This window comes from Odocoileus virginianus, chromosome 2, assembly GCF_023699985.2.
Source record: "Odocoileus virginianus isolate 20LAN1187 ecotype Illinois chromosome 2, Ovbor_1.2, whole genome shotgun sequence".
Taxonomy (NCBI): domain Eukaryota; kingdom Metazoa; phylum Chordata; class Mammalia; order Artiodactyla; family Cervidae; genus Odocoileus; species Odocoileus virginianus.
In genome coordinates, this window is record NC_069675.1 from 91,596,652 (window position 1) to 91,610,782 (window position 14,131).

The 14,131-nt window shown below is 50.3% G+C and overlaps 1 protein-coding gene across 8 annotated transcripts in view; it reads right to left on the reverse strand.

Moving 5' to 3' along the window:
- Nucleotides 1-1,767: 1,767 nt before the first annotated feature.
- The window catches only part of MAPKAP1 (MAPK associated protein 1), a 228,139-nt gene continuing 215,775 nt past the window's right edge, over nt 1,768-14,131 (reverse strand). For all 8 annotated transcript variants that reach the window (XM_020874418.2, XM_070452979.1, XM_020874411.2 and 5 more), the window contains 2 exons: nt 6,864-6,961; nt 1,768-2,318 (listed from right to left, as the gene is read on the reverse strand). In XM_020874418.2, the coding sequence (XP_020730077.1) occupies nt 2,193-2,318; nt 6,864-6,961 (224 nt within the window). In that variant the 3' untranslated portion in view covers nt 1,768-2,192. The remainder of the gene's footprint in view (nt 2,319-6,863; nt 6,962-14,131) is intronic.

The following is a 14,131-nucleotide window of genomic DNA, read 5'->3' on the forward strand; positions in this document are numbered from 1 at the left end:
GACCCTCCCAAGCCCCGAGTCCTCATCCCTGGAATGGTGGAGGTTAACAGGACCTGCCTGAGGCTGGCTGCAGTCACCTGGGCCTGTGCATACTCATGAGGGGCTGGCACACAGCCTACCTCAGATGATGGGGGCAGCTCAGAGGCCAGTGGAGGCCAGGGCTCCAGGGACCACTGCTTGGGCCTGTCAGCCACCCAGGCTCGGTAAAGGCCCTGTCCTGAGTTACCACCGGGTTAGTGAGTGCGCCGCCCTGGGGCCAGGTCAGGGGACACGCTGGAAAGTCTGGGCAGGGCCTGTTGGGTCACTTGAGTCTACCCCGGGTGTGCCAAGCTGCTTGGTAAAGGCTGGGAGACAGGTGAGAGATGCTCATGGTCTTACTTTAAAATCCAGGTATGGGGTGTGAGAGAAGCCGAGGGAAAACTGAATTTTAACAGTCACGGTGGACCTGGGCAATGGTTAGTGTTTCTCTTAAATTACTCCTTCAAGTGTGTGTTGTGTCAACTGCACGTGAGCTGTATTCCACGATACGAGAATGGTGTTGCTTCTGTAATGGAAGGAGGTGATAATTTCAATGTCACCCTTGAGTGAAGAGGATCATCCTGTCTTGCTCAGGATTAAAGGAGACCCACGGAGCGTTTGAGTCGCTCAGTACATCAACTGTCAGCAAACGTCACCAGCCAGCGCGATCCATGGTGGTCACCGTTCTTTACCAACATGTGCTCAAGACTTCAAGAATTCAAAGCAATACGCAGAAGGTGTTTATAATTTTATTTTAATATTGAATATGTCACAAGATTTAATGACCAAATTAGTCATTTATATTTTTCAAAGATATCTAAATATAAAATTGCTAAAAATTCAAATACAGATAGCAAGCTACAAATAATATTTCTTTTGTTTCTGGGGTGGTAGCAATGGAAGACATTAGAAAAGGGTGTTTCTGTTGGCTGAACAAAGATCAGAATGAAGGAGGAATTCACTGGGACGCCCCTGTGCAAACGGACCCTCGACTGTCAGAGGCCGTTTCAGCCACATCGCTTCCTGTACGACAATTTAAAGGAACTTTTTTGAAATGCAGTTCCTTGGTGAAACCTCGGTCCTGCCACCCTGGCTGGGAACTGAGCGAAAGGACTTTACACTGGGAGGGACCCTGGAGAGGCTGGCAAGGACCGCCGAGGCAGCAGACTGGCCCGAGGGGTGTGTGTCAGCAGATGCCCGTTCCCTTGCCCCCACCCCCGGGAGCGGGACCCCTGGCAGCAGTTCCCCCCACCCCGAGGTCTCCAGTCAAGTGAAAGCAGTGACTTTCCTGCCGCTGGGACCAGGGGGCAGGCACTGTGAAGAGGGAAGAGTCTTCAGAGTCCAGGGCAAGCCCAGGTGCGGGTCCGACTGTTGGCTCAAACTCAGCCTGGCTCCCGAGGAAACAGCAGCTCAGCATGACCCCCGTTCCCCCGCACCACGAGCTTGACGCGCAGTCCTGCCTTCCTGAAGTCAGAGGTGCCGGAGAAGCTGGGGAGAGAAGGCTTCCAAAGGGGAGGGTGGCACAGCCCCGGACACACATCATTACGTCCCCTCCCGAACTTCAGTAAGATGCTATCCTCAGACCAACGCACTCATTTAAACAAATGGCATAGTTAAAACTATTGACTAAACCCTAAACATTTCTTTTGAAAAATCGAGCCATAGCTTTTCCAATCTGCCTGTTCAATATGGGGAGCAGATTTTAAAGAGAATAACATAATCAATCCTGCCCCAAAGAATGGTCCGTCATACCAACCATGATAAAGAGTTTATTAAAAGGAAGAAGAAGGAAAAAAAAGAAATGTACACTCTTGTTCTTCGGTTGTTTTAGGAAATTTGATCAAGCTGCAAGGACATGTCTGGGCACGGCTATGTACATCCTCGCGTGGGCTGTCAGGCAGTGAAGATGGCGGGGCCTCTCAGGGCTCCTCGCCGTGTCGTCTGGCTCCGGGCACTGCTCGGCGAAGCCACTGTCAGTCAGGCTTCGGTCTCGTGGAAATGTCCCCAGCTCTGTCCGAGGGAGTGCCCCCCCTTCCCCTGGAGCCCACCAGCCCTGTCCCCATGAGCCAGGAGCTGGCCTCCCCGAGGACCGCAGGACACAGGGTGGGAGAGAGCCACCTGGCCCCAGCAGGCGGCTCTGCGCTCCGGCAACAGATTGAAGCTGGAGGCCGCTGTCACTGTTGCCCTGATTTCTTTTCCTTCTGGAAGCTGAAGCTTGTGCGTCTGTTCAGTTTTCTTTGTTTTTGAGCGAAATAGTCAGCCCGTGCAGTGCTTGCTCGCGATTCCAGGATGTAGTTAACCTAGAAAGCAAGCGGACACAGCCCAGTCACTCGCCAGCCACCCTCTGCTCATCCAGGACGAGCGAGGGGAGAGCCCGGCCCTGGGTCTGGTGCTCCCCTGAGCACAGAGTCCGGTCATCACCACGACCCTGCGGGGTGGGCTCGAAGCCCACCGCAAGATGGGGAGACAGGCTTGGAGAAGACACGTGCAGGCCTGTGAGTCCCTGGTGCAGCTTTTCTGACTCCTGAGCCCGAGTTCCCTCCTTACCACATGCTGCCTCCCAGAAGCTCCCTGGTTCTGTCCCCGCCTGCCGTGCGGCCCTGGGCTCGCACACAACTTCCCCGAACCCCGCTTAACTCGTCTGAAAGACAAGACGTCACAGGGATGAAAACCAAACCAAAATAAGGCTCTGTGTTCAGCCTCCCAGCAGTTGGGGTACTTCCAAGCTCACAGTGCCCCACTAGCTATGGCTCATTTGATAAACAAGAAAGTGAGGCTCAGAGAAGGGGACCGAGCTGCCCTGGATCACCGGGAGGTCACAGCCAGAGCTGGGACAGGCACTGTCAGAACCCTGGGCAGGGGCACAGCTGGGCCTCCCAAGTGCCAACCTTACTGCTCCCCCTGAGGTCTGCTGGGCTCTTTTCAGATCCGCCCGTGCTGGGTGGTCACTGCCACCATCACCTTTGGCACTCAGTCCCTGTCTTGTCTGAACCTCGTCCCATGCTTGGCTCAAGTGGCAGAGGGAAAATTAAGACTTGGTTCCTGACCCGAGGAGCTCACAGCCTAGGGAGTGACCAACAGAACAAGTGTGACAACAGATACAGAAGGAGCAGAAAGGAATGGGGACAGTAACTAATGGGGGTATGTGGGGAGGGAAGTCTTGCGAGGGGATGAAGGAGCTGGGTTTTGAGGGATAAATAGGAGTTTTGGGTGTACAAGGGATGGGGAGAACCAGCATGCATCAAGGCACAACAGTGGCACACAGCACGGCCATTCAGAAGCTGAGGGGCCAGACAAGGCGAGGTGGGGAGGAGCCAGGGAAGGGCGGCAGTACTGTGATCAGACCTGTGCGCGGCGTGAGGGTGAGCCCCTGGTTGGGCAGGGGCACAGGGCAGCAGCAGTGCTTGGAGCACTTTTCAAGGATGAACTCATTTAACCCTCACAACAGCATTAGGAGAAGAGGGTGGCACAGGATGAGGTGGCTGAATGGCATCACCAATTCAATGAACATGGACTTGGGCAAACTCCGGGAGATGGTGTGGGACAGGAAGGCCTGGCGTGCTGCAGTCCATGGGGTCACAAAGAGTCGGTCATGACTTAGCAACTAAACAACAACGGCCTTAGGAGGAGGCGGCTGCTATTGTTATCCCCACTGTATAGAGGAGAAAACCGAGGCACAGAATGTAATGTCATTTACTTGAGGTTATGGAGCTAGTAAGAGTTTGGGTTAGAACCTGAACCAGTTCTCCGGCTCCCTGCCTTCTCAGAACCCCCACCCCCTCACCTCCTCAGACTCCCCTTGTCCCACTGCCCCTGAAGCCCTCTGGCTTGGCCTATGAACCAACACTGTTTCTCTCCAACCTCAAAGATCTGAAAGTTAGAAATCTGAATACTCCTGGCTAGAGAACTGAGCCACCCCTTCTGTTGATTCTACATTGAGGGCCACGTGTCCTGCCCCGAGGGGAAAGACCTCTGCTGATCGAGGAAGGACCAAGGTGCTCGGGGGAAGCAGTTTAGACAGCTTGGCTCGTGTGGGGCCAGGGCTCCATCATGGTGTCCCCTCCAAACTTTCTGCTCTGATAGTCGCCGGCAGCAGGCGTTAAGGGCTGGTGTCTGAATACAGAAGGCTTGACAAGCTCAGCCCGCTGCCTCGCCAAGTTACCAGCTGAGAGCAATAAATCATGAGGCCGGCAGGGCCGGGTGATGACGTGGGACACCGCAGACAATGCATGGAAAGAAGGGGTTTTTATCATTCTTAATAAGAGCAATCTTTGGATTCAATTGTTTGCACAATCAGCCAGCCTACTGTTTTCAGTGTATTTTCGGCACATGTAACTTGACAAAAGCATTTAAAAATGATCCTTAACAGGCCAAATATTTCCTAAATTTATTATCTTCAGTGCTTTGTGATAATCACATAGATAATTTTAATGGAAGATTAATGTAATAATCAAAAGATAAAAACGCCCTTTGGTCTGCCATTAGCTGGTTAATATGCTGTGGCTTAAAACTTGCACAATTTTATGCACTATAGAGTGTTTCACTTTCAATGCATTTTACAGCTTAAGGCATAAAAATATAGGGAGTTTTCATGGTCAATAAAGTCACAGCCTCCATCACTTGATCATGAGAAGAACCCAACCTGAAGAGACCAATGATTCCTCTGAGAGTCATCTTGAAGCCTGCAGAATTAGGGACCACACACGGCTTAGCTCAACTCTATCTCGGTGGGGTGGGGTGGGGGCGAGTCTGGGACTGCTCAGCTGGGTTCGAGCTACCTCTGTGTGCTCTGGAGCTTGGGCCTCTATATTCTCATCTATAAAGTAGGGTAATAGTGTCCACGGGTTTCCCAGGTGGCACAGTGGTAAAGAATCCACCTGCCAATGCAGGAGACACAAGAGATGCCAGTTCGACCCCTGGGTCAGGACGGTCTCCTGGAGGAGGAAATGGCAACCCACTCTAGTATTTTTGTCTGGGAAATCCCATGGACAGAGAAGCCTGGCAGGCTAACAGTGCATGAGGTTGCAAAGAGTCGGACTTGACTGAGAGCACACACACATACACAATAATGTCTACATGGGGCAGGGCAGTTGTGAGAATGAAATGAGATCATGTACATAAAAGTTCTCGTAGACAGTTGGTGCTCAATAAATGGGTCCCACGGGGAAAAACAGAATGAGATAAAAATAATTTGATGGCAAGTTGCCTATTTGTAATGGTCTGACATCAGCGTCTCATCCTTGTTTCCTCTTTTCCATTTCAGTCTAAAGCTCTCGTTTTATGTGAAACTCCTTAATTTTAGAACTACCACATACACTACTGGTGTCTATGACCAACCTGAGCAGAACCTCTGATGGAAGCATTTCTACTAAGTGGGACCAACAGTCACTGAGTGTTGGTGCAAAGTCCCAGGAAGACACTGGCAATGGCAGATCAGGCTAAGTATTGAAACTGCTTTAAAAATCAGAGATCGGAGATGTGAAATTTAATCTTCCATCAGGATCGCGACCATTAGCTTCTCTAAGTAAATCAGGCTGGGACTCTCCTGGAGACTCGAGCACGATGCAATATTTCTACAAGCATTTTCATATGAAAACAGACAATTTACGGAAGGCGCTAGGCCTCGGGGATTTTGCAGAAAAGCATCTGCTTCCAGGGAACGTTTGGTCCTGGAAAATGATTTCTCTGCACTTGTTCTTCCACAGTCTTGCACTGAAGTCATAAACTTGTGTTTCTGTCATCAATCTGCTGTTGTGAAAATTATTTTGATGTCAAACACAGGATTATAATTTTACTAGAATCCTTCTCAAGTCTTGAATATTTTAATGCTGGCTATAAAAAAAAGGCCAGCCCTGACGGGGTAATGGGAGTATTTCTCTACCTAGCCCCTGAGTGTGGCACGCGCTCCCTGGGTGACCTGGGGATGCCCAGGCAGGTAACTCTTAGATCGCTGGTTTCAAGCACTCCAGGCAGGCACTGCCCACTGGCTGTTCTGACGGGCTCCGACCCGGGGTCGTCTAGAAACCCTCTGCTTTCCATCCAACTGGTCACGCTACTCTGTCTTGGCTCTCAGTTCTACTCCTGGCAGCTTTATCCTTTTAATTCTCATCTACCACTTTTGAAAATCTTTTGTGGACTCAAAATGTTTCTGTGAAACAATTTCATTTCACCGAAATCTCCTGTTCAATTCCTGAATGTCACGCATACCTGGTGCCTTAGGAGCACAGGTTCTAGAATCCCCCAAACCGGGGGTCAGGTTGTAGTTCTGCCAAGTCCCACTCCTGGCTGAGTGAGTTCTCCCTTGAGCCTCAGTTTTCATCTAGGAAATGGGAATGATTTTATATCACTACCTCACAGAGGTGTGAAGGCTCCTTGAGATGGGACAGGTCAAGTGTCTGGCTCGGATCCTGCACTTTGCGACCCTTCAGTATATCTCAGTACTATTACTACTATTACTAATACTTGATGACGTTTACTCTCAAGAGGAAAACGGATGATCACTTAGGTAGGTAGGTTCACTGCATCTCATTTAATATTGTCTCTAGCAGCGCTTTGGTGGGGTGAGGCAGAGTAGCTGCCATGATCCCCATTTTACAGGAGGAGAAACAGAGGTCCAGAGAGGTGATGTGACTGGCCAGAGTCACACACTGGAGGGGGAGCCCCTTAGCACAGAGCAGCTGACTTATGACCCAAGCCTGGGTGAGCACCAGCCGGGCAACCTGCAGGCAGCGGAGCGTCTCTGTAGAACTGGCCCGGGAGCCTCACCAGTGCTGCGGAGTGGGGGTGGGAGGCGGGGTGCGGGCAGCCCTGCACACCCCGGGCCTGGGCTGAGCAGGAACACTCACCTTGAGCACGATTTCATTGACGGTAGCAGCGTCAGATTCAAAGTAGAGGTGTTTATAGTCGTGATTGCTTAGATACGTGAGCTTAAATATCGCGTGACCTGGAGGGAGAGAGAAAAGGCAGGGTGAGGGGCTCTGGTAGATCACCTCGGGGGAGGCCCCCAGGCAGCCACTCTTCCTGGAGCGGTTCACCTCGTCATCACAGGCCGGGAGGGAGCGTCAGGTCCCGCTCCACAGTGGAGAGGGTGGGTGCAAGGTCTACGGAACTACTCCCACACGATAATTACATGGAGATGGTGGTATTTTTTAAGGTAGAAGGCCAATTAGCTCCAAATTATTACTCTAAAAATAAAATAACTGTGCTTAAAGTCAAATAAATGAGCAACAGGAAGGGGAAAGGCCGATAGTAACGCAATTAGGAGGGTCTCCAGGGCCAGCTCCTGTGGGAGGGGAGTCGGGTCGTGTGACCCCTCCCGTGTGGAGGCTGCTCCCAAGGCCTCTGGTCATTTCCTGGGAGGATGGGTGGGCTGGGGGCAGAGGAGGGCACAGAGAGGCTGCTCTGAAAGCTGCCACCTTACACAGCAGACTGACCTCAGCAGGCCGGATCCTCCGAGCACTCGAATCCCCCAGAGATCTGAGTTCTTTTGCACCCCTTTCCTACCACCTTCAGGGCAACCCTGTCACTTCTGGGACTGCTTCCTGGTCTGGCTTCATCGCACTCTACCACCCTCAGGTGCCACAGACCAGCCCAGGGGCTCTGCACACACCCACCTGTCCACACCTGGGGTGTCCCCGCTTAACTTGTCTCTAAAAGACCTGCCCATGCTGGCCCTCCAGCTCAGCCGGCACCTCCATGGGATACATTCCTAGGCATCTTCTCACACAGTGCTCGGCTGTCAGAGAAGCCCGCGTACGTGTCGCGCCACCTGCAGCCGTGTCCACACCCCCTGTGGCTGTCCTTGGGGCTAGACGTGCCAATCAGATTCCCTCCTCCAGGCGCCTGCCCGCGTGACGCTCTCCCTGGCCATCAGGGCATGCTGTCCTTGGGTTCTGGGAGACCCCTGTGGCCATCCCAGAAAGTCCTCTTTCTCCTTGAGCTGTTCTGAAGTGGGTTTCCACTTCTGGTAACCAAGGGAGCACTGCTCCAGAGACATGCAGTCAGAGCTCAGCAAACGTTCCCAGACCAAGGGGCAGCTGGTGACATCTCGCTAACCAACCTCAGACACAACGCTCCCCCCGTCTGCTCTGCAGACTTTGATGCTCCTGAGACTAAAATTCACCATATCCTTTCTATTAGGCATTCTCATCCGTTGTCCTTTTAATTGAAGCAGTGGCTGGTCATAGTTATTAATTAATAATATATCACCCGTATTACTGTAAGTTCACCTCTTTCCCGGAGAAACCTTCTTGGAAACTTTATTTACAGTAGCTAATTCTTCAGATCTCCCCAAATAAACTGATATATGCTGAATGTCTGGGGCCAGAAAAGTGAAAGTGCCGGTATTTTATCCTGGAAACATCATGGTGATATACTCATTGTGACTACAAATTCAATATTGAAAAAACTAGCTAATAATTTCCGAAAAACCTTGCTTTCGGTCACTTGAATAATTTAGCCTGGTTCTCAATCGTGGTACTGAAATATTAGAATTCTTAGCTGAAAGTTCATCATTTTGTGAATGTATAAATCACCTGTTTCTGAGAAGTGGATCTCATGTTAAGAGGGTGTATCTGTATGTCAGGGCGTGCGTGTGTGTATTCCTTGATCTCATAGGATTCAGCGTGGAACCATCTGAGTCTCGGTGATGATACTGCCATGTGTTAGAACAATGTGGATCTCTCTGATGGCCATGCTGTGACCGAGCAGAGATGTCTGTGAAGGTCACAGGGCTGTGAAGGACGAACAGAGACGCCCCCTCCAGGAGGCCTTACTGCTGACACCTGGCCACGACAGACACAGACTCCAGTGCCTGGGGCTGCAAAGGACCAGAAGGTCTTAGGGAGACCCGTGGACCCGAAGCTTCGGGGTTCACTGACCACTCTGATAAGTGATCTCACGGACTGTCTATCCCACCTGCTCCCACTCGTCACTGACAAAACCAACACCTCAGTCACTAGAGCGTTTTTTGCCTGAACAACTGAGACACCATTAAAAAGCTGTCCAGCGGGCGCTTTTCAGGACAAGCCAGACCTACAGATGGCATATGTGACATGCAGTCTGCAGGGGCCTGGGGCCTCTGATGGAAGCCTCCACACTGTCCCCTGGGATCATACAGGCTCACGAAAAGAGGCCTGTGGTCCACCTACACACCAGCCACAGGACAAAACCAAACTATCGCTCCACGGCATGTCTGTGGGATGGGAGCATATTTGGGTCAGGAGACTACAAACATACCCCTGTGTGTGTCATGCTGAGCTTGGAGGCGGTGAGCGTCCCTTGTCTGTCCCCAGAGCTCTTTCCAGACCCCCAAGGAAGAGGGAAGCAAGTGGGAGCGATGAAGAGTGCACCCCACGTTGCTGAAGCCTCGGACTTGTCTGTCCTTTCTGGGAAAACATTCACATCACTGAGGGAGGAGGATACAGAGAACGCTATCTGGGGAGCCTGCATCAGAATTCAACAAATCGGCCCTCAAGCAACTCTTACAGAGGCAACAACTGGGTTAGAGTGTGGGGGGACATCCCCGCAGACAACTCCTTCCTGCTCAGTGGGAGGACTGGGGGGGCGGCGAGCTCGAGTTAATCTGGAGTCACGCCCTCACCCCTGCTGGAGCCCTCGAGCGTGCGGCTGAGGCGCTCCAGGAGAGTTTTCGTTCTGCGGCTCCTCTCCTTGCTCCAGGGATCCCTGAGTTGCTGGGTGGCCAGAAGGGCAGGCTGACTCACTCACGTCCTGCCAGGAGCGCCCGGGCCAGAGGGCTGAACACCAGGAACACCAAGAGACTAGGACGATGAGCAGGACGAGGAAGGGGATCACAGGGAGACGGCAGGAGACCCCAGGGGAGTGGGCTGGCCTGGAGGCAGAAGGGCCATCAGAGGCAGTTTCCTACAGAAACTGACGCCTGTCTGAGCCGTTCTAGAGGAGGAAGGGGGGGGTCAGCTGGGTAAAGGCGGAGTGGACAAGGATCTAACAGGCTAAGGACAGAGCAACCTGCAGGAGAAAAGGCAGCAGGCCTTCCAGATGGCGCTCTGAGCAGTGGACAGGCAGGATGTGATGGGACACAGGGTAGACAGGGAATGCCCGCGTTCCCAGCTGAGGGAGCCACTAGTGGGCTCTGAGTTGGACAGTAAATGGGCAAATTGTGCTTTGGGGCATTCGCCCTGGCTCTCCAGGGCCTCGAGGCTGGGGGACCAACTGCCACAGTCCTGTAGGTAGGAGCATACTCACGCGGTTCTGAGCTAGACACAGGCAAAAAGGATGCTGAGAAAGGGATCGCCTTGAGAACTGTAGAGAAGGAACTGTGGCAGGACTTGGAAATGCTTTTACAATAGAATAGTTTATAATTCAGAATTCACACTTGTATAATTTCACCCAATCCGAAGCCCATAGATTCAAGTTAATCGACCTAGTTCTGGAAATGAATCTATCAATAACCATGAGTAGTTTATGCTACGTGGTAAATTTCCACCAGAGGTGTCTGGGTAGATGGAATCACTGGCATTTCTACACCAACTGAACAGAACAGAAACACAGTGAGAGAAGTCTGTTATCAAATGCTCCTCAGCCTCGGGCGGCTTGAGGCTCACCTCAGGTAAAGGGGGCAGAGCGGTCAAGTGCCCTCCTCGGCTGCAGCCTTCCAGGGCGTCTGTTCTGGGACGTGAGAGGGAATGAGAGGTGGGCAGGTTCCTCTTGCAAACTCGAGGAAAATGAGCAGCTTTCACAGGGAAGAAGTGAGCCAAAGGGGCCAACTACAAACACCAGCTGAGGGAGAATGACGATGCTACATGGTGATTTCCTTTACTGTGGTTTGCAGATACTGCATTTTTTTTTTGTAACAAATTGAAGGTTTGTGGCAACTGAGCACTGTCAGATGATGGTGAGCATTTTTTAACAATAAAGTATTTTAAAATTAAGGTATGTAAATTATTTTCTTAGACATAATGTTACTATTGCACACTTAACAGACTATATATTGTATAGATATGACTTTTATATGCATTGGGAAACCCCCCAAAATGTGCGTGACTTGCTTTACTGTGGTTGGCCTGCAACCCAACCTGCAGTGTCTCTGAGGCATGCCTGTGTATCAGTAATGATGTAAAAGAGAACACAAAGTCTGATATTCCAATTAGTCCAAATGATTTTGCTTGGGTTGTTAAACTGTTTGGAAATTAAAGCATGACAAAAGTCTGGGGTGCAGAGGGGGAAATGTGAGCGCTGGTCAGAGACTTGGGAAGAAACGCAGGTGTGCTGAGTTCCAGGGCTGAGACTGTGGGAGGCACCGCCCCCCAGGAGCCCAGGTCTGCCTGGGAGGAGACCGCACCCATGACATCTCAGGTGGTGCTCAGACGCACTGGGGGCTCAAGGGGGATGGTGGCCGTCATTGTCACACCTGTGATGGAACTGGTATTTGAAGCTAAACTCCTCATTATTTTGAAGATCTGGTTTTTAATTGGGCCTTCTTTGAGCAGACTTGCAGGAATACAAATGCAATGTAATGGAATATAAAATGAAGTATCCAAGCCCTGGTCACATATCCAGATTTGCTCAGGGCACTGAAACTATACCTCTGCTTCTGAATATTGAAAGTCTGGGTATGTGAAAATGTATTTACATTTATGTATTTTTTTTTTTTCCCAAAGGAAAACAGAGAAGATGGAACTTAACACTGAACAGAAACTAATTAGCAGCACAGATGTCAGAAACGGAGATGTTTGAGCTTTCGTGCTGTAATTTATCATCAGCATTATGAGTTTTAACTTAAACAAGAGGCTGTGTTGAAAAGCAGGTTCTTCTGGTCAATGGGGGGAGTGGTCATTCAGAAAAGCTGCTGTTGTCACGGATGGGACAGCTGAAGCGGAGGGCCAGTAGTTTACACACTCCTGCCGAAAGAAGGGCTCCTAGATCTCCACTGCAAAGGGGACTGAGACTGTGGTTTCAGAGGAGGCTCCCTTCTAAACGACCTGAGGGCACCGACCGTGGCCGTCAATGACGGATCAGAGCTGGGACTTCCAAATTGAGCCGGCAGCCCACCTGTGTCCAAAATCCTCCGGGGGTGGTCACTTGCCAGGAAAGCCAAAAGTAAATTTGAATTTTTTGTTTTTCTTTTTCAATTAAAAAATATAAATTATATTTTAAAATGATGAGACATTGAGAAGGCAGAGGAAAAACTTCCACCCTCGACCCCCATAATACCAACACCGGCACAGTGACAGGCAGGGTCTCTTCTCCAGCCATTCCCATGTCTGTTTCTACACAATTGTAATCGGACAGTGTACCACAATTGGGGGATGATTTCTGCTGTTAACATTTTACGATAGCCTTTTCCTTGTTGACACATGGTCTCCACAACCATCTGTTTCAATGGCTGCCTTTTATTCCACTAAGCAGGTGTGTGCCATGGCTCATGCTACCATCTTTCTGCTGGGGATTTAAGTTACTTATACTATTGCCAGTATTGTAGGTAAGGCTATGAAGGACAACTCTGCGCATCTGGATTCTTTCTGAATTTCTTTACATCAGACATGGATACTTTTAAGAAGTGGGCTTCCAGGGTCTGACCTTTTCTGGTCCCTCTGGCCTGGAAGTGGGTGGAAAGCTCTCCTTGGATTTTTTTGAGGGAAATGGATGGCCTGGGATACTTTGGTCTCTGGGCTGAAAACCCTCCACTGCAAGTAGCATGCCCAGCTGTGCATACGAGCTTCAGTTCAGTGTAATTGAACCCACAAGGTTGGTGCTCCTTTCCGAGCCCCCGATAGTGGCAGAGGCCCCAGTAACTGGAACGAGCTCCTTGACCTCTGGAGCAGGACAGAGTCTGATCCATTTACACTTTTGCCTGAGTCATTCACCCCCTCCCCTCTTTGGCTCCCTCCTATAAACATAATTAAAGCTGATTATAAAAACTCCCATGGCAATGTGATTTCCCTCCTTCCTCTAATTTACTGAAAACACTCTTGCTAAGGTCACAACGACCTCTATGTTGAGAGATCCAGTTGATAATTCTTGGCTTTTACTTTGCTTGGCTCCTCAGCTATATCTGATACTTCTCTTGAAGTCCCCTCTTCCCATGAAGCCACGGTCAACTGATTCTTCAGCTGACTTCTCCAGTCAATCCATTTCTTACATTCCCTTGTGGCCGTCTTGTCCTGTATCTCTCTCTTAAATGATGGTCTTTCCTAGTTATTGACTCTCATCACTTCTAATTCCATTTCTCCTCTGTCAGGTTTGCTCATTGGGTTTTAATTACTACCCAGATGTTGATGGGGCTTTCCAGGTGGTGTTAGTGGTAAAGAACCCACCTGCCAATACCGGATACATAAGAGACGTGGGTTTGATTCTTGGGTTGGAAACATCCCCGGGAGGGAGGCATGGCAATCCATTTTAGTATTCTTGCCTGGAGAATCCCATGGACAGAGGAGCCTGGTGGGCTACAACTCTACAGCATTTCTTTTCCTTCTGTCTTCAGAATAAAGTCCAAGCTTCTTAGATGATTTTCGAGACCCTAGATTAGCAGTTATCAAACATTTTGGCTCAGAATCCCCTTACACTCTTAAAGGGGTTGCAAAGAGTCGGACATGACTGAAGCAACTTAGCAGGACAGATGTTGATGATCCCAAAGCAGGTGTCTGGCCGAAACCTTTCTTCAGACTTTCAGAACCAACCACAGCTGCCATCCTCTATGGCCTGCAGAGGTGCACGCCCAGAACTAAAGTCTATGTTTCCCCTTAAATCAAAAGCTCTGGGGACTTCTATGATTAACCTGTCTTCCAATACAGGGGGCAAGGGTTCGATCTCTGGTCAGGGAACTGAGATCCTACCTACCCTGCGGCAACTAGGCCTGCATGCCACAACTAAGACCTGACGCAGCAAAAAATAAATATTCAAAGCTCTGTTAGTGCAACTGGAGGGCTCACCAAGTTCCAAGCATTTGGTCCCCTAAATAGTTTTCATATATTTATTTTCTATCCCTTCTCATCCTGTGACCACAGCCCTCAACCCAGTACTGACCATCTGCTGCTGCTTCTTGGTTTTCCTCCTTTAGGTCACATCCTCTTCAGACCTAAAGGTCTACCTAGAGGAGTCATCCTTTTATAACACACATCTGGTCCTATTACTC